The 20,205-nt window shown below is 38.9% G+C and overlaps 1 protein-coding gene across 2 annotated transcripts in view; it reads right to left on the bottom strand.

The window, feature by feature from the left end:
• The window catches only part of Nlg-4 (neuroligin 4), a 247,234-nt gene that overhangs the window by 101,912 nt on the left and 125,117 nt on the right, over nt 1–20,205 (bottom strand). For both annotated transcript variants that reach the window (XM_076382179.1, XM_076382178.1), the window contains exons 5-7: nt 16,706–17,015; nt 15,811–16,018; nt 13,181–13,435 (exon numbers count right to left, since the gene is read on the bottom strand). In XM_076382179.1, coding sequence (XP_076238294.1) covers nt 13,181–13,435; nt 15,811–16,018; nt 16,706–17,015 — 773 coding nt within the window. The remainder of the gene's footprint in view (nt 1–13,180; nt 13,436–15,810; nt 16,019–16,705; nt 17,016–20,205) is intronic.

Genomic DNA, 20,205 nt, shown 5'->3' on the forward strand with positions numbered 1-20,205 from the left:
TCGCGTCGTGTATGACTGGCAGTGGGCGTTACACCCCATGGAAAGTGGGTGCCTCTGCTGTGAAGTTTATCAGCGGGAGACGTGCCTACGCGCTCTGTCACGTACACCCCTCACTGAAACGCGTGACAACGCGCCATCGTTCAACCACAAACACACCCCTTTTTTAAACTTTTTCGACACCCTCGAGCGACTTCCCCCAGCGACCGTCTGTCGCAGCAAACACTGCGGGCTTCTGAGCCCTGGGGGAGGCTGGCTTGGATTATGAAACTCTGGAATAATTTTTTCCACCCCATCCCCTGCGTCGAAATTATCAGGGAGTTGGATAATTCGTGCTTTTTCCCATGCTTTGGGGATGAAGATTGATCTAGACGTAGGGGTGGGCATTTATTTTCCCTGATTTGGCCGCAGTTTTCCCGCGGCTTTCAGACTGCCCACTGGCTCGTTAAATTTGCACCAATTAGCGGCCGTGCTCGTATGGTAATTCGCTGTCGTATCGGTTACATGTAAATATTTCGCGATATTAATATTATTAATGCCCGATAAAGTACTGATAGTTGTTTGAATATCAATAATCGATGCTATCGCGAGGAGATGTTCACGGTGTAATGAGGCACAAGGTGAGGCCATTTTAATGCACCTGGGGGCCTTCTATACATCTTGCAACGATGCTCGTAATTAATCGCAATGATGTGACGTTATTATAATAATTTGTTTAGCCTGCAATTATGGGACGATTTTAGCTATCGCTTCACTCTTGCGGTGAATAGATGTGTAATTTAGCGTGATGCTGCTGCGGCACTTGCATTAGCACTTGCAGGGGCGATGCAGAGGGAGATAATACTCAAAATCGTTGTCACGTAATTAGTTTTTTGTTTAATCTATGCTGTATAGTATAAAATTCTATTTAAATGAAGAATATTTGAATTTGTAAGTAGTACAAGTCAGCCACTTTTCAGTCATTTCAAGTCTCGTAGAAGGTTAAGTCTGGGTCACGTATAAAATTTCAGTTAAACGAACAATATTGAAGTTTTAAGTAGAACAGGTCCGTCACTAGTCAGACAGGCCAAGAATCATAGAGGCCTAAGCCTGGGTTAAGTGCACAGTTTTATTAAATCGAAGGACATGAAAAATTCCAAGTAGTGCAGATCAACCACTAGCCGAAGAATCATTAGAAGCTTCAAGTAGTTTAAGACAGTCGCCAGTCAGGCACACCAAGTATCTCAAAGAATTAGCCTCACATCCTGTACAAAATATTTATCAAATCCAAGAGAACTTCCACGTAGTTCAGGTCACTCACCAGTCGGACACTCTACGTGACACAGGGTTCAGAAGAACGTCGTGCTTCGATCCCTCACAACGAGACGATTACCATAGTTGAATGCAATTAAACCAAGGAGATACGGCTGTTTATTTTCAGACAGGCTGCACAAATGCAAATATAATTCCCCGAGATTAACCAAGCTAGCGGTCGTCTTGCGAATGCGCTTCCGGTGCATCCGACCCCCAACCACCCCCACACTCACCCCCACCCCTTGAAACATAACAAACCTGCCGACTGTTCGCTTAACAATCCGAGAGTTTTAAACTCATTTCGAAGTTTATTCCGTTTCAACGTATACGCTCGCCCGCGGCGATTCATATTCGACTGGGTTCGAGCTTGCTCAACCGAAAGCTGCTGGGAACCAACCGCCAAATGTTCCATCGCAAATAAACCGCGGGACTTCTGCTCGAAGTGCTATCGATGACCTGTGGACGTCGTCATCGTGAATAACAGAAACAGACGCTGACGAAAATTGAAAAGGAAATTAGAGGGTTGCAGATAAAGAGAAATGGTAATAAAAATGTAGGGAAAAGAGTACTAGACAAAATTCTGTTAGTGCAGAATTTTGTCAAATCTGAGAGCCACTAATTGTTAGTATTATTTGTGTTTACTCGCTCAGAATTGAAAAACGTTCTCTTGGTATTCCTACGAAGCAACAAGAAGTCACTTCACTCACTTAAATACCGAACACCTTTGTACCTTTTTTACCACAGTGTTTTAGTAATCAACAAAAGGGTTAAAAACCAAAAAATTTCCCCTGTATAACACTTCATTCCGCCAACACTTTGATGATCCCACTTTGGTCGTACCATCGTCGACAATTGCACTCACTTTTTCCCTGAAAATATTACACAATGCACGAGACGGCTCGTTTCTGCCACCCTTCGCGTGGCGACGCACACCTGTTAGCTCTCCAGCGTGGGAAAATCGATCGTGTCGCAAAGAAAATTTCACAGGCGCGAGCGAAAATAAACAGCCATGTAGTTATCTAAATACCCGAGCCCCGCCGCGATAATAGCGCAGGGGTAGAAAGGTCGCGGCGAAAGAGCCGCGGAATAATTTATGCTCGACGAGGGTGGAAGTCGCTGCTCCTCAGCTGGGCTTCTTTCGACGAGCCTCGATTTTCGTCCCATTAATACGAGGTCTGGCTGGCTGGCCTCTGGCCATTCAGGAGACAGCAGAGGATCAAGGGATTCGTCATCCCAGCTGCTGCCCTGGTCCCCGTGCAAGTATTACAGTTGTATCGATCTCGACTCTTTTACCAACCACTTGTTGCCTGCTGTCTCTTATGCTTGATACTCGTCGCTTATAGCTGGCGGCTCGTAACGAGCTTAGTTAGTCGGTTCGTTCACTTTCCATTGCATGCGAGCATGCCTGCTCGCGACCCACTGCCGTCACACGAAAGTGCGAGGGAAGTTTAACCCTGGTACGTTGGTCTTGAAAACCTCGGCTGAGACAATGGGAGACACTGGCATTGTCTACGCGAATAAAGCTAATGAGCTTTAAGTACAGTCGCAAGGAATGAGATTTTGATGGTGATAAGAATTACCTCACTGCTTTTCTTTTTTAAATTGAAACTTATTTTACTTCAGAAAAGTCTGTAAAATAAATCTTATTCTACTTGAGAAAAGTCAGTAAAATAAACCTCATTTTTCTTCGAAAGAGACAGTAAAATAAGCCCTGGGTTACATATAGAAAAGTCAGTAGAATAAACCCCGAGACAGATACAAGCCAGATTTACTGAAGCCAGTAGAATAGGTCGATGTTTCGCCAGACAAATCGAAGTCAATAGAATAGATCAGTAATAAGTCCAACATATCGAAATCAGTAGAATGGGTCAGTCATAGTCCAGACACATACCAGTGAGTAGTATAGATCAATCCTAAATTTGACATTCAGATGCCAGTAGAACAGGTCACTGATAAATCCCACAAATTTATTCTATCTTCATTTTCCTCTCACTTTAATATGAAAAATAACCTCTCCAAATTTCTGACGCCTGTTCCTCATTAAGCCCCAAATTAAAATGCATACTAAAACAGGCGAATATCCTGGAAAATGGAAGCTGAGTCGTCCACGAAACCCCAGAATGCATGATTGTCTCTAGGCTGCCAGCACAGCAGCGGTTCGACTTGAGTAAATGAAACTAAAAGACGAATGCGAGGGTGTACACGATACAAACCACCAGATAAACTCTCCCTCTGTTTGTTTTCTGAGGAACTGGCCGACGACCGCAATAGCTGTCGCCCTTCTGACAAGCTTCAGAGCCAGCGTAATTGCTAACGCGTCGCGCACGCGAAACGAAACCATCAATTTCGAGCGAGAAGCATCGGGAAGAAATATTACGCTTCGTATTTCATCGAACGCAACCCTCCCTCGCTCACTGCGACGATAATGTAACATGTGCAATATTTGCGAGTGTAATATATGCGATCCCATGAATAATAGCTAGTAATTCAAACTCAATGGAAAATATAAATTAAGTAGTGATTTTTTAGTGTCTGACTCGCGGCATTTTCTACTGATTTCGGTGTGTCTGACTTATCACTGGACTGTTCTACTTTCTTCGCTGTGTCTGTCTGATTACTGGACTGTTCTACTTTCTTCGCTGTGTCTGTCTGATTACTGGACTGTTCTACTTTCTTCGTTATTTCTGGTGTATGATTGACCTGTTCTACTGGCTCATCTGAGTCTGGATTGTTACTACTGTTTTCTTTGTGTCTGACTTGGGGCTCATTCTACTGATTCTTCTATGTCTCTGTAACGAAGACTTGGCTTCACGTAAATTACAGTTTTTCCATAATATTGCCCCAATATTTACGCTAAATATTATTTTTTATCGAACAACGAATGACATTTTTTGAATGTTTTAAAACCCCTGGCATTGTTATCGTGGATTACGTACCTCTGAATTTGATATAACCTATATTTCAGATTGTGGCGTCCCCAGTGCCTTCGAGGATTCGAAATTTCATGGCATTCCACTATTCAGCCAGTGTTATAATCGTGTTTACACACGTAATCGTGTATATTTAATAACACATGCGACGTATGCAAATTATTCAGCGTGACGGCCGACAATGATGAATATTGTTAAATGGTCGACCGATTGCGGCCGCATTGGTTTACAAATTATTGAAATGGTCGCAACAACCGTCGCATCCCACGTCGCATTCCTCAAATGTTTGCTGGATAAATACGGAAGGAATATTTGTTCCACTGTAACAAATTCTCAAACAATGCTCGAGCTGGTGTTTTTTTTTTTTTCGAAAAGCATTCGAGACTGTCCTGTAGTTAAAGCAGAAAAAAATGTTTATTATACAACGATCCTCACATTTGCACGAATTCTGTTGAATCAGAGGACACGATAATGTGAAATTTATTTAAATATCAATGCGTTTTCTCTGAATTTTTTACTTAAACAGAAGCAATTATTTGAAACGAGAAAAATTGCATCAAGACTGTCACAAAATTTGAGTTAAGAAATAGTTTTGAAGATTGAACAATCTCGAGGCCTCATTTGCTTTCGATAATGTTTTCCATTCGAAACAATAATAATATAGAAACCACTCAAGCTAGACTGCTTTGTAACGAGAGTGACTCTTTGAGGTTGGTCTGAGAAATGGCAGCTGTCGATTTCCGGTTGAGAAGATCCCAACAGAGTGAAAAATTACGCTTGCAATTTCTCAGAATTAGCAGTCATGTTTGTTACATTTCTCTGTTTTTTCTCATTTCTCGTTTTTATTTTCAGCTTGGGTCAAAGTGACTGACATCTCGTGTCATTAATGTGTAAGGGGAAAGATCGATGAATTCTTATTTCATGACTGTGCTGTATTTTTTCCAGTAAAAAAAGAAAAAAAGAAGAACAGAAATAAATAATTATTGTAATAAAATATACTCACATTAATGTTGCACGACTAATAATCATTGACATTTTATAACTCTGGAGTAGAAATTTGTCATCATGGCTGAGACTAGTGTATTCTGCCTTTCAATGTTGCAAATTATTTTTTTAATTCACTAGTTCATTCCTTTCCCAATGACGAAAGCTGTACAAAATAATTTCCTTATACCTAACAATTGCCTGGGGAATAATTACTATCGATTTACAATTTATAAAATAATTAACGCCCACTCGCATATGATAAACGACATGAATGGCTGCATTTAATCAATCAAAGCGTATATCATCGCTTATCATTCATATCGTTCAATTACAAATTTACAATCACTGCAATTCACATGATTACCTATAACAATAATCATTAATATCTGCTATAGTATCAGTATTCTTTCACAATAAACAATACAGCTGCCCATTTAAATATTCAGAGGTAATTAACTACGAAGCACTAACAAATCCTTAATTCAACCACTCGTGTGTCACAGCTGAATCAATATTAATATTATTATCACATTTTTCCTTCATTGTGTGGCACAGTGAAATTACATTTTCGAGTATTCACGTGAATTTGCAGGGACAAATAAATTCCATGGAACAAGAGAGAAGAACACTTCTATTGAAAATACTCGCCAAGAGAATTCTCCTTCAACTATTCACACGCACCACCTCTGAGGTCTCCGAGTCGACTGAGGTCTATAGCCACCCCCTCCTGTCACCAAAGGTAATGTATTGCCTGGCGGTAGCCAAGGACACGTGGTCGATACAAGAGAACTGACGTCGAAGACAGGAAATAAATAAAAATGTTGGCAAAAGTTACCAACCCTCATCCCCATCGAAACTTCAAGTTCATGAGGAAAAGTCTGTGAGAAATGTTTCTTCTTCGATAGCACCTTGGTAATAAATAAAATAACGTTATGCCTCCTGTGACACGACGGAAGCATCGAGATGCATTATTGCTCAGGCAACAAAGAAATTCGAGAGGAAAATATGACGTTTGTGAACAGGGTGAAATCTCCTCTTTTCATTTTTCTCGATTCTCTAGAGCCTGTGGACATCTTCAAGAATCGTTATTATGGACCACTACGAAGACTCACAACATGGATTAGACAATAGCCTTATCAGGCTGTTAAGAAGCTATCTATCCAAAAAATAATGAACTGATTTTTGTTACAAAATGTTATTACTCTAATACGTGTCAAGTCTTTCTTCACGAGGAGAAAAAAATTCACCATGGGGTTAGTTTGCCCTGAAAAAACAAGCCCCTTCGAAATTCTGTAATCAATTCTCCTCCTGAAAAAATATTCCTCCCACACATTAAAATTCAATATTTTTATAAAAAAGTTCCAACTATTTTTCTCCCACGTTAAATATTCGAGGGTGGCTTTCGCCCTTTTAAACCAAATATCTGCATACATAAACAAACACATATGGCTTATTTTTTCGAGTACTACAGTGTACGTGAGGTCAAAAAAAAATTAAATGGTGATATTTGGTAAGTGCTTCTTGCAAATAAAAAATGGAAAGCAGCTTTAAGAAGCTTTTTAGTTTGCTTCGATACGAGTCTGCGTTTCTGGCATGTCCTCCTTTAAAGGGAGGCATAATTTCCAATCCCCGACTACGTCTGTCTCCCTTGCACCCTTTCACTGACCCACCCCAAGCAGCCTGGCGTGGTCAGTGACCCACGCTGAGTCAGCGGTTTTTTACTATTGCCAGTCGCGACGTGCGTGCTTCCAGGAAAAGAAGTGGGTCAGTATTCCGATCCATTCAACCCTGCCAGCCCTTCAGAGCTACACAGTGCCTTAAAGAAAGGTTACAAGATGTCGATCTGAAAGAAATTTTTGCCCCAGACACTCTTGCATTTTAAATTTCAAACATTTTCAAAATTCTATAATTTTTCTTGTATTTTAATATGATTAAAGTTGAAGCTAATTTTCCTTTTATTAGGTTTCCGTCACGAAACCTAACAAATTTCTGAAGAAACCTTGACGAGCTTTAAGTTTTTAATTAAAGAGTTCAAGAACGAAGTTATTTTTCTTTTAGATATATTTTCTGTGTATTCTGTTCTTTTTTCTTTCGCAGGTCGATCAATTTCTCTACCGACAATCCCGTTTATAATTTAATTTTCTTTTCTAACAATTCTCCATTAGAATCCTCGCAGAATTCCTCAAACTTCCCGCGAGTCGTCTGCCTCCCATTCTTCCTTTTTCGTAACAGGGAATGGAAAGATAACAGGGAAGCGTCCCACACGGAAAGAACCTGAAAATCTTTTCCTCGCTTCGTCCACTGCGGCCCAAGTAAATGGAGTTTCAAGGCGGTTCAACTCTTTCTCGTTAAACTACGAGCGGATTTTCAGCGGCTTAAAAGAGTGCCGTGGAACCAGCGGAATAGAAACTTCGATTCGCCAAAGCGCTTCCCTCCTCTGTTGAATTCACTCGCGAGATTCTAATCGGAGAAGTGTGATGCTTATGGCGAGGCGAGGGAAGAGCGATCTCGCGACAGCGAACGAGGATACCATTGACGATGATTTAGGGTAACTCTGACAATAATGACAATGAGGGGGAGATAGCTCAGTCTTGAGCTTTATTTTTATTCTATTTCAATTAATTTTTTCTCAAAATTCTGAACCATTCTACAGAATTTCTAACTATTTTTGAATTTGTCGAATTCAGTGTTCCTTTTAGAGAACTGTCAGGCTCACTCGTTTTAAATTGATTAAATTAGAACATATTAATTTATAATGAGAACCTTCTACATATACCTACTGTCTTTTGGAAATATATTTCTCTATTTGGAATAATAATTTTATTTATTGCGTCCTGGCAAGCTACAGAAAACTGTGGACCATTTCACCCAGAATGACCTGATCTAAAAATTGTCACAGCTACTGCAGTCGATGGTACGTGGCCCCTGCAAGAGGCCAGAGATCTCTGCTACTGGTTTCACTGAAGCGCATAGAGCCATGAACTTTGTCAGCTGGCGACCTTATCACCGCGTTGATACAGATATGTGCAACGCTAAACTTTGTTAACAAATCGGATGAATCGTTGCATCGAAAGAGATATTTCGGAATCCGCGCGGTCCAATTTTCTGTGTGATCAATGAACGTTTCAAAGAGATCTCTCTCCATTCACCGACTGCATCTCTTTTAGCAGAAAAAATCCCTATAAGCTTATTCGTTTATGATATATTTCACAATCTCCATAACGAAAAAAAAAAAAAAAAATTTGGTGTCACCTGTTCCAGTCTCTTTGTTTTCTGCTGTAGATAGTCCAGACGGCGATATCGTACTTCACTGTGCTTTATACGTTGAAATAGTAACTGGCATTCGGAATGATTGTTGTGGATGAGTACACAATAGTGGCCAATAAAATTGCAACTGTTGCTGAGGGTACAGGTGATGGCAAAACGTGCCTGGATTGTTATGGAGATCAACATTTCGAGAGAATAATGGGAAGGAGGTTATTGACAAATGATACACACGATTGTTTCTTATGTGAAATATAGTTAAAGTAGAAGCATTGGTGTTTTTATGGTAGTGCAATTTCAATGGCCAATATTTTGCTGTGTCTGACTCGAGGGTTATTCTACTTGCTTCTCTAAATAGGCTTAGTCTACTGAACTTTCTATGGCTGACCTTAGACTGGCCTATTTTACTGATATTTCTATGTCTGACCTTAGACTGGCTTATTCTACTGATATCTCTATGTCTGATTTTATGCTTGGTTATACTACTGATCCTCTATGTCTGACTTTGGGCTGACTTATTCTACTGAGTCATTCGTGTCTAATTTTAGAGGAACTTATCCTACTAGTTTCTCTACGTCTGACTTTTGATTGACTTATTCTACTGATTTCATTGAGCAATTTAAGTATCTCTGCAGAGACATCTAATTTAGAAATGAAATTATATTTCTCTTTAATAAACGCATTTCAAAAAAGTGCTACATCTTCAACTGAAAAATGAAGCAATAACAGAGAGAGCTTGCAAAGAAATTCATTCAAGATACCTTTCCAAGAGCTTTTGCAATTAAAACTTGGGCAAGAAAAACTGGTCCCAGAATTAACAAACTTCACCGATTTAAATTCAAATACTCACTGCTAATTATTGCAATTTTCAGCGAAAAGACACTTCTTACAATTAGAAATAGTTAAATAAATTCAAGTATCCCTGGATCCGACTTAATCTAAACATAAATGATTTCAGCAGACTTTATCAACTAATAAACAGAGCTGAATTACCTTCACTGTCGACAGTGTTGTTTCCAAACGATTTGATAGCAAACGATCAGTGTAATTCTCCTTCGATATATCAGCAACCGCCAATGCAAATATCTCTGCCCACCCCCACTGGCCAACTCTCGCCAAACACCAACAAGGCTTGTTGCAAGCTTTGGGCACTCGTAGACCCAGGCTTCTCAGTCGAGGTCAGAGGAGCGTGTCTGGCCATTTAAAGACCATTGGATGTGCACAGAACGACAGTCAGAGAGCGACTGAGAGCTCCCCCCTTCGAAAATTATCGATCGAAGCTCTGCACGCAGAGAAAAGAAACTCTCCCTTCGGCTGTCACGCGACGACCCTTCTGTGACAGACGCGAAATTCGAACGACGTAACGCCTGCTCTGTTTCCCACGCGTCGCGAGAGAAGTTCAACATTTTTCTGACTTTCGTGACTAAATTCACTGCTTGAGGTATTTATTATTTATTATGAGGAAGCAACGGGTGAAGTTGGGGTTCGAAAAGGGATTGAGTTGTCAGGGGCAGCAGACAGTGTCTAGTCGAACTCTACAATGGATTTGTTTGAGACTGAACACTTCAAACTGCAGACTCGAGTTATCATGTTGGGAGGTCTGTGGCCTTACGATCGCTCAAGAATGAAGACATTCAAAAGCGTGTTTATACAGCTTAGTTTATTTGTGGGTATAGTCCTGGAGGTAAGTTTCATCTTCCTGATATAAATTCTTTATTTAAATGGATCCTGTTCTGAAGTGCTGTGTTAACACACAAAAACCGAATTGTAAATTCGTTGATATATATATGTATATTATTTTAATGAATAATATTACACAGTATGCTAAGAAAATTGCTATTACAGATCTTATTCGAGAAAAAATGTAAAACACTCGATTGCTCAAAACTGCAATTAATTGTAAACAAACCTAAAATTTGTGGATTAACGCACCAATGCAGAACAGGGTGAAAATTAACTCTTTTGTCATTTACCATAACACTTGTTTTCTCAGCTGTGCACACTGGCGACGAATGAGTTCAGCCTCGACCATATCCTCTCTCTTGTCACCCCAGTAGGTGTTACACTAATAATTCGGGTGAAATATTTGACGTGTGTGTTCCACAATAATTACGTGAGTGAAATTATTGAATTAATAAAAATTCATAAATGTCAAATAAATACGAACTTGGAGACTTCTGATAGATATTAGAGCGACTGGACACCATTAGACGCGAATGGGAGTTACTGAACGCCCCCGAGGACAGAAAGGTGTTAAACCATTTCACGATTGAGATGAAGAGATTGCTCTTGATTTATTTATGTAAGAGATGAAACATTTTTTATTTATATTTCTTCATTCAATTTCTCATTTTATAATACCTCTCCAGGCTCAGAGTGCGGAAACATGACTGCGCACGTAATATTACAATTTTCACCAAGGATCCTCGATGTGGTCATACCATTAAACGAAAGCCGTGTACAGATTGTTTTTTATCAAGCAGAATACTTTATAGATGAAGAAAAATATTATAACTTAATTACCTTGCACACAATTAGTACTGTTCTTGTAATAATGATTGCCGTGAATGCTGCCGATTGTTTGTTGCTCTTTTTCCAGTATCATCTCTGTGCTAGAATTGTTATTCTAGGGTGACTATGATCACTGTATTATTAGTAGACTGTAAATTTTTATGCATTTATGGAAATTTGAAATCTGTAAAACTTACAAAATCTATAAAGAGTGTAAGTTTGAGAATAATATTGAAAAAGGGAGTGCAAAAAAATGGAGTGTAAATTGTAGTCGAGTGGTCGCAAAACCTTGTTATGATAGAGACTTTATTTCTGAGTTGCTAGTTGTTGGGGAAGGTCCTGAAACTCGCGTGAAATATGTCTGACTTGGGACTGACTTATACTACTCATTTAACTGACAATGAGTCCAATTTAAGACTGATTTAATCTACTGACTTCTCTGAGTCTAACTTCAGACTTAATCTACTAGTCTTATTATAGAATACAGAGAATATATTTCTTAGAGAATAAGTGCATTACAAAATATGAAATTGCATAAAAATTTTCAGTCTAATAATAGAAGTAGATTAAACTTTTTTTTTCTTTTCATAAAATCTAGTTTTTATGGATAAAATTTTATATAGACATCAGCCTATAGTTCAAACCTATCTAATTTTTTTAGCAATAGACTGGAAAAATTAACAACTAACAATAGAGCCAGAAAGCTAACTATTGGTAGTGTTAACAATAACTGTCTTGTAGCAAGACAAATTATCGATTGCGTGCAATGGCATAGACAGATCAGGAAGTTAGTATTTCTTACTCTATATGCAAATATTCTTCATCCTAATTCAAATATTTTTTACTGCCGAAGGGACATCAGACAAATATCCGCCTCTTATACTCTTTCGTACTTGGTACAGCTTGTAATAGTTGTAACAATCCTGACTGCTGCAGTGTATGTCGTAAGTTGCACACTTTGTACCGAACTGATCGAATTCTAATCGACGAACCCTTCACAGGCTTACGTAGATTTCATCAGAATGAAAAGTTTGACCGAGCTGATCGTTCACTCACTATACGCATGTTCCTTCATGTTCGTTACGTTCCTCAACCTTCTCCCCTGTCAGAGATTAATTGGCTGCAGCGAAGATCTCTTTTATAAAGCGTCAGTATTCTAGCTTGCATAATTTCTAGAACTATAAAATGGACTTTTGAGGGCTTTTCAGGATTTCTTAAATCTAATTTACTTGCAATCTGTTTCAGATATTTCTCACGTTGGTATGAAATGCCAGTGAACATACAACAGTGGATATTGATTGTGATGCAGAATACTATAAAACCTGACAAGTTTACTGCTGCTAACATAATGGACGCTGATTTTCTGATGTTCTCAAATGTAAGTTCAGTTATAATATTTATATTCAGGGGAGTCACACGACTGTATCACCTGAGATTTCTTGTAAAGCATTTAAACAAAACAAAAATGGACTTGGGTTAGTCTGGCCCTGAGGTATAGAAATAATTTATAAGAAAGTTCAGGTGATACAGTGGCGTGGTTCACCCTGTACACTTATTTAGTCAGCCAACAAGAAACATCACTTTAGTGTCATCTTCCAATTTCTTTAAAACGTGATATACGAGAGTATCGAAAAATATTAGACACGTATTTTCTTTTAGCTGTTCGTATTCATATTTAGAGGATGAAAACCACCCCCAAAGTTGAACTGGAAAATTCATTTTCGTGAATATCTCGAGAATTTTTATAAGCAATAGGATATTTAGGAAAACGTATTTTCTACCTCAATTTGGGGGCTGGTTTTCACCACCTAAGCGTAAATACCAGAAGCTAAAAACATACGTGTCTAATACCTTTCGATACGCTCGTACATCAAGTTTTATCGAAATTAAAAAATTACACTAAAATAATGTTCCTTGTAATGTTCATTGTACTCCTAAACAGTTACTAAATTGTAATTTACACTTTAAGATGATGCAACTATCTATGTCCTACTTCATGGCACTGTATTCCACTCATCAATGATCCAGAACGCCGAATAAAATAATATTGAAGTAATTACAGTAAATGCAATTACATTAAAAATTCAGTTAAGAACAAAAAGTAGTATAATAAAATTAAAAATTCAAATATCCATTTATTCATTTTTAGGTTCTTCACTCACCGACACATTTGCCATAAATTCAGAAAAATTACTCACCGGAGGGTAGTCGCCATCCTTCATCTGATAGTCGAAGACGTAGAAGTACGTCTTAGGCATGGGTTCCTTGTCAGTCTCTATTATTGGCTCGATGTGAGGGTTGTTTGGTGCCTTGGTGTGCCTCAAGGTGAAGAGGTCTCCAGTTTGCACCAATGGCGCCACAAATTGCGCGTCGCTTAAGGCTTGCACGCAGGCGTCTTTCGTGTTAACAGGATGTTGCACTGTGCGCTCCCAATCTGTGTACTCGTTCACCACCTTGCAATTCAAACAATACATTGGGTTACTTGAGGAATATCGCAAATCCAAAGACCACATGTTATATAATTTATAATAAGTCCATTTGTTTTCTCTGTAACTTACAATTAATAAAAATAAGTAAAAATTGTAGAAAATTGGATTTGTTACTTAGTGATGCTTCAATTTATATTATAAAATGAGGGAGAAACTTAGCTTTTCATTTTTTACATACAGCTTTTCACAGATAGCAGCGCAGATACACTTTGCAGCAAAGTTTAAGAGCCAAAAAGTTGTCCATGTTTGAGCTGCTGTAGTTTCGCGAAAAAAAATCGCAGGGAAGTGAGCCTAGGCTTATTCTACAGGGCAAAGCCTTTAGTTTCTCTCTCCTGAATTAAATTTTCAGAAAAAAAATTCTCTTTTCCCAGACACAACGAGAAATGGAACCAAGGTTTTTCCTAGAATGTTTACCAAATTCAGACGACTCTCAAGAAGTTAACAAATTTTTTTGGGCTCTGATTTTGCAGTGAATGTCATGCTTGAAGTCTCCCCTTTCGAGCAAGCACTTATTGAGTGACCTACGATTTTTTTTCGCCGATTTATAGCTCTTTGAATGAAGCGATACCGAAAGTACACTTTGAATCAAGTGGTACCCAAGGTCTACTTTCAATTCAAAGTGCAATAACTCAGCGAAAAAAAATCGTAGGACGCTCACCAAGGGCTTGTTCGAAAGGGAAGGCATTAGCCTTTAATTTCACTCTAAAGTGAATCCCAAAAAAAATTTATTAAGCTTTTTACAGGCGTTTGAATTAAGAATATATTCGAAGAGAAACCACCCTCTGTGTCCCGCCACGTGATAGAGTATACAGGGTAGTATACAGGGTGATTTGAGAAAAATAAATCTAGGGATGTAAAAGTAGAGGCTATGTCCTTCTCAATAACCTTAGGCTCATTGCTGTATCATTCTTCTTCACAGAGTTACAGCAGCTCAAATTCTCGACAATACACAGTCCAAAGAGTACATATATTATTGACCTATACTACTAGATCTCAGGGTACGTACTCTCGCGATGATTCTTTCCCTGCTTTCGACAAAAGAATTCAGTGGAATTCCAATCTAACTTCGACAATCTTTCTGATCACAATTTTATAAGAAACTGTTGTTCTAAAATTATTTTTAAAAATCCTTCTTTTCTTCATTTCACCAACTCAACTAATATAGACACTTTTTCAGTAAACCAATTAAAAAATTCAAAAACTCTCAATTTCACACGATGCAAGTGGAGACCATAATGCACACAGTATGCTGGATCTGCTGACCATTATCTGTTATCAAGACCCAGAGGATATTAGAGTTAAACACAGGTCTCGTATCCTTGAATGTGGGAATATAAACACGGACACAATCTCGTATTATACTTGACGCTCCCGCGGCCGGATGAAGACTGACTACCTGCGTCGACCGACAGTCACCTTCATTCAACACCCGTGGAAGGGATAATTTATTACCCTTATTTATCTCGTATCACGCCAGTTACTATCGCGCGATACCAACTCCACAATGCAGGGTAATTTAGATGAAGCTACAGGGCGCAGTTCTGCTGCGGTCACAGGGCAAATTAAACGTAAAATTCGTTCTAAAAAGTGTTCGTTACTCGAGCCGAGACTAATGTAATGCTCCTAATTAAATTACCAGTCGGGGCATAAATGTACGGGTAATTGGAACGAATTGGTCGTGAGGTGAAAGTTGTCTCTGGATACGTTAAAAGGGAGCAATAATCACTGTTTTGGGAGGCTGGATTCATTGAGCTGCAGGGTGTCTGATAATAGGTGTCAGGAATTTTAAGGGTGGTTGTACGTGACAAAATGGGACAAAAATAAAGAGTGAGGAAATTATGTTTGAAGATTCGTTTTAGAGTTATTCATTGTTGAGGGAGTGTTTGAAATACTCGTGAAAGTTGTCTGACTTGTGACTTATTCTACTGCTGACAGGTGAGAGCTAGACCAAACACAGACACGTCAGTAGTCAGTAGAATATAATAGTAAAATACGTGAGTGGTGATAAGTAGGGAACCAGGTACACAGAAATCAGTAGAATAAGTCAACCATAAGTCAGACCCATCAAATCCATTAAAATAAGTAGTCAAACACAATTCTCTCATATTTTAGAAATTTCATCAGTCTTCATTTTCGTCTCATTTTTACATGCAAAGGCATCCCTGAAATTTCTGACAGCTGTACATCTAGTCGACTTAATCAAGAAGAAGAAACAAAAATACGGACAGAAATTCGATACAAAAAGTTTTGTGGCGTCTCCTAAAAGAAATTCTAAAACGAAGTAAAAGAACGATACTACGCTGAAATATCCTCTTTGATACTCTCGCAAATTTACATACCGTATAGAATATTTCTGTGAGGTGGTACACGTACGCGTTCCTCACATACGTCCTGATGATCCTGTCTCTCCTCTCGCCCTCGAATCCTTGCTGCACATCTTTCTCAGCGAATTTCCACAGTGCTTCGCTGGTCGTTACACCGAATAACAGATCGTACTTGTTGTTGCTCGTGATGGGAGCACTGTGCTCGGCCTTTTTCGGCACGGGGCTGAAACAGAGGGTTTGAACCGCGTTTACGAAGCATTCTCATTCCCGAAAATTAATAAGCTAATTTATTCACCGAGTTCATGCATAAATTAGTACCACATCGCTTTTCCCTGTTTTTTACGCATCGAAAATATGTTTTTTTATGCTACTAAATATATGCAGTATGATAATTACAGTTAATCGTTGTTATAGAGACTATAATTATAATATATATGTAATATAAATATTAATACATATTTTGAAGTTTGTTTTCCTTTCCTGTTCTTTTTCTTCTTTAGTTTTACTTATTATTTTCTTATTAGCCTCATAAACAAATGACTGTATTTATCTGTGTATGATTTTACTTGTTATCTGTTATAACACTGAATTTTTGTAGATTTAAATAAATTAAAAAAGTATAATTACATGTAATATCATATATAATAATTATACTTTTTTGCTACTACTTGTAACTGTAGCACAACTGTTATAGTAATAACTAGACTGCGAATTTTTATGCAATTTCATATTTTCCTGTATAAACCTGTTACAGAAATAACATATTTCACTGAATATAACATTAACAATTTCACAGAGAAAAAAGACGAAAATATGTGGCAAGAATTTATGCATCCATCTAAAGTTTATTTATTCATTTATAGGCTGAACTTTTTGGTAAAGTTTTTTTACAATAAAATTAATTTCTCACCCATATCCTTGGAACTCAGGGCCCATGTAGGACAGCAGATCCTTCTGGAAGTCAGGCTTGATGACCACGCCGTCGACACTGGGCCCAAAGGCGCTGAGAAAAGTCGGTGGCTGGATGTCCACCTGCATCAGCTCGTCGAGGCTGCGATCTCGAAGGCAGTCGACGATTAACTCGTTGTCTTTGAGCAGATCCTCTGGAATCGAGCAGTTGACAGCCTTGGCGAGCTTCAGGGCGTAGGAGACAGGATCTTCGACTACCGCCCAGGACGACAGCGCGCTGCCCGAGAGCAGAATGGCCCTCTTGAAGAGGCCTGCGCGCAGAAGGACGACCAATTTGTTTATGCATCGTTGGGGGACACTGTGTACCTTAATATTGTCTGAGCCCCCTCGAACCACGATCACTAACGAGATGGAAATAGGTCTGATGCTCGACTACGCGAAGCTCCAGGTTCGAAGGGGCTCTTATTTCTCATCATCAGATTTAATTGGATTTGCATTTAATTTAACGAGTCCACGTCAAGAAGCCAGTTGAGCACTGTATCGTATATTCGCTGGGTCTCAATTGCTCTTCTCTGTGACAGGGTGCTTAGACAATTGGAGCTCTGAGGAAGCCTTGGACAGTGGGGGACGTCAGAGGTTTGATAACAGCTAGGCAAAGGGTTAACTAATTTTTAATAAATAATTAAAAATTAATTCCACAAAATTCAGGACTCTATTTACAGGATCCAAGACAGTGAGTATTTTCTGTTCCTTTCTTTTTAAATATTAATTACACTCAGTTGAATCTCGAAACATTTCATTTCGATGTTAATCAGTTTCAGTAAGCTTCAGAAATCTTTCTAACGAAATAAAGCACCTCTGTCACGATTCACTTTATTAATCTTTCATTGCGCCTGGACGATTTTCCTCGAAGAATCGAACGTGGCGCGCTCGATTTATCGCAGGACATTCTGTAATCTGTCGAAGCGAGCCTCGTCCCCGAGAGCTCGAGGAACTTGGGACAAACGGCGGGAAGTTTCCACGGAGCTCCCTGCTTGCCGACAGATATCTTCCAAAGTACACGAAAGAAGATCCCGGAAGATTCCTTAATTAATCAGTTTCTGTATCGAACGAGGAAAGTTTCTGGTCGTGTGTGTGTGAGTGGTGAGTGACAGCCCTGTTTCGCGTCGAATTTCGAGACAACCACGTTTTCATACGTCCCAACGAGATAGGAATTTCTGACGAGCACCAACTTCCGACTTAATTTCCTTGAGAGGAGAAGGGGGAACTGCAAAGAACATCCAGTTGTATGTGTTTCTTACAAACTTGGGGTATTTGGGAATGAATAATCCATAGAGCACACATGGTCTGGCGTAATAAATTTGAGGATTCTTGAGAAATAAAGAAGAGTACTCTGTTTTTAAACCTTTTCTGAGGCGCGTTAATTTTTGAGAATGATGAAAAGCTTTTTGGATGAAGATACAATGTTTGAAAGTTTGAAAATTTTTGCTGAATTCTCTTCCTTTTTACATACTTCTCATTTTTTAAACCTTCTTTCTTTATTCTAGGTTCCTTCTGTTAAAGGGAAAGAGGGTTAGTGGAGCGGAGGAAGGGTTGAAGAGGGTGAAAAGGCAGGACTGAGAACCAAAGAGTGACAGTAGAAGGCTCATTTAGGAAAGGAGCAGAAATGGTTCAGGAATGTGCCCAGAACGATTGTGGAATAAGTCTGAAATGTGTCTAGAACCTTGAAATGAGTCTAAAATGAGTCTAGAATGAGTATGAAATGAGCCTAGAATGAGTGTGGAATGAGTTTAAAGTATGTCTAAAATAAGTCTGAAGTAAGTGTGAAATAAGTCTGAAATAAGTCTGAAATAAGTCTGAAACAAGTCTGAAACAAGTCTGAAATAAGTCTGAAACAAGTCTGAAACAAGTTTGAAATAAGTTTGAAATAAGTCTGAGATAAGTCTGAGATAAGTCTGAAATAAGTCTGAAATAAGTCTGAAAGAAATCTGAAATAAGTCTGAAATAAGTTTGAAATAAATCAGCAATGAGTCAGCAATGAACCAGCAATGAAGTTGAAGAACAACCCCTCTGTGGGGGTGGAAAGTGTACAAAGAAACAGTAAGCCCCAAAATGTACTCGCCTAAAATCCCCAGAGGCTCCAGGGAGATCCTTCCACGTCGAAGTCGTGGAACGAACTGAGAAATTGACCTTCTGACGCCTCTATTTATGTCCTTCCGAGAGGACAACACAATGACATTGATTTCACTGACAGATTAACTATCCCCTCCAAACCAAGAAATCCCTCTACCAAGGAATAAATCCTGAACACTCTCATTGAATTCTAACCACACATCCCATTAACAACAATTTCACTTATTATTTACTGCAAATTAATAATTATTCCCTTCAATTATATGATTCACAATAATCCCACAAATTTAAAATAAATTTCATATCGTCTTTAAGGTTCTATTCCATTAATATCCAAATGTTACTACTAAAATTTTATTCTCGATCAAAGCTCATGAATTTTATTCACCATTGAGAAGCCAGGATAATGAAATTCGAATCAAGGTTGTCTCAGGGTGGCGAAGAAACGAGGACGACAATCGATGTTAAGCAGGAAACGGCAGCGACCACGACGAATAAGAAGGAAATTATATCCGAGGGAACCGTATCGAAGTAACAAGCATGTCGGATGTGCTTTTGAGAGATCGTCACGTTCCAAGGATAATCATCCCTCGATTCTGTTCCACTTTGGCTGAATCGCCAGAGATTTCAGAAGAGTTTCGTTAGAATAAGCGTGTCTGACGAGAGAATCCTGCTGTTTGGTGGTGGTCGCGGGGAGGAATAACGATGAAGAATTATATCTAGGATGTGCACGAAGAAATAATTCTGTGACATAAGGAAGGTGGTCGATGATAGGTGTCAGAAATTTTAAGGAATTATCCTACTTGCTAAAGTAAGAGGAAAAAGAGGCAAACGTAGCTAGATGAAATTAGAGAAACATAATTTTGTCTTCGAGTTATTAATGTTTGAGAAAATGCCAGAGATATGCTTGACTTATACTACTGATTTTAGTGTGCCTGTGGATTTATTCTACTGATTTTTCTATGTTTGACTCTGGACTTATTCTGATAATTTCTCTGTGTCTGACTCGAGTCTCATTCTACTGATTCTTCTATGTCTGACTGGGCTTGAAATTTCTGACACCCCTCATCAAGCACCCTGTAAGCTACATTTAAAGTCTGTGAAAAATATTAATAGAGTGTAATTTATATTACATTAGTGTCTTTAGAGGCTAGGGTCTTTGGGAAATAGTGTCTTAAGGGGCTAGGTCAAGCAAGGGTCAATGAAAGTTATGCTCCTTAGGGGTTAGGGCCTTTGAAAGTTAGTCAATTCAAGGGCTAGGGCATTTGAGGGTTAGGGCTCTGAAGGTTAGGCTCTTTCAAGGCTAGTGTCTTCAGAATCTAGTGGCTTTGAGGGACAGTGTCTTTATGAGCTACTATCTTTGAGGTC

The sequence above is a fragment of the Calliopsis andreniformis genome, chromosome 7, assembly GCF_051401765.1.
Source record: "Calliopsis andreniformis isolate RMS-2024a chromosome 7, iyCalAndr_principal, whole genome shotgun sequence".
Lineage (NCBI taxonomy): Eukaryota > Metazoa > Arthropoda > Insecta > Hymenoptera > Andrenidae > Calliopsis > Calliopsis andreniformis.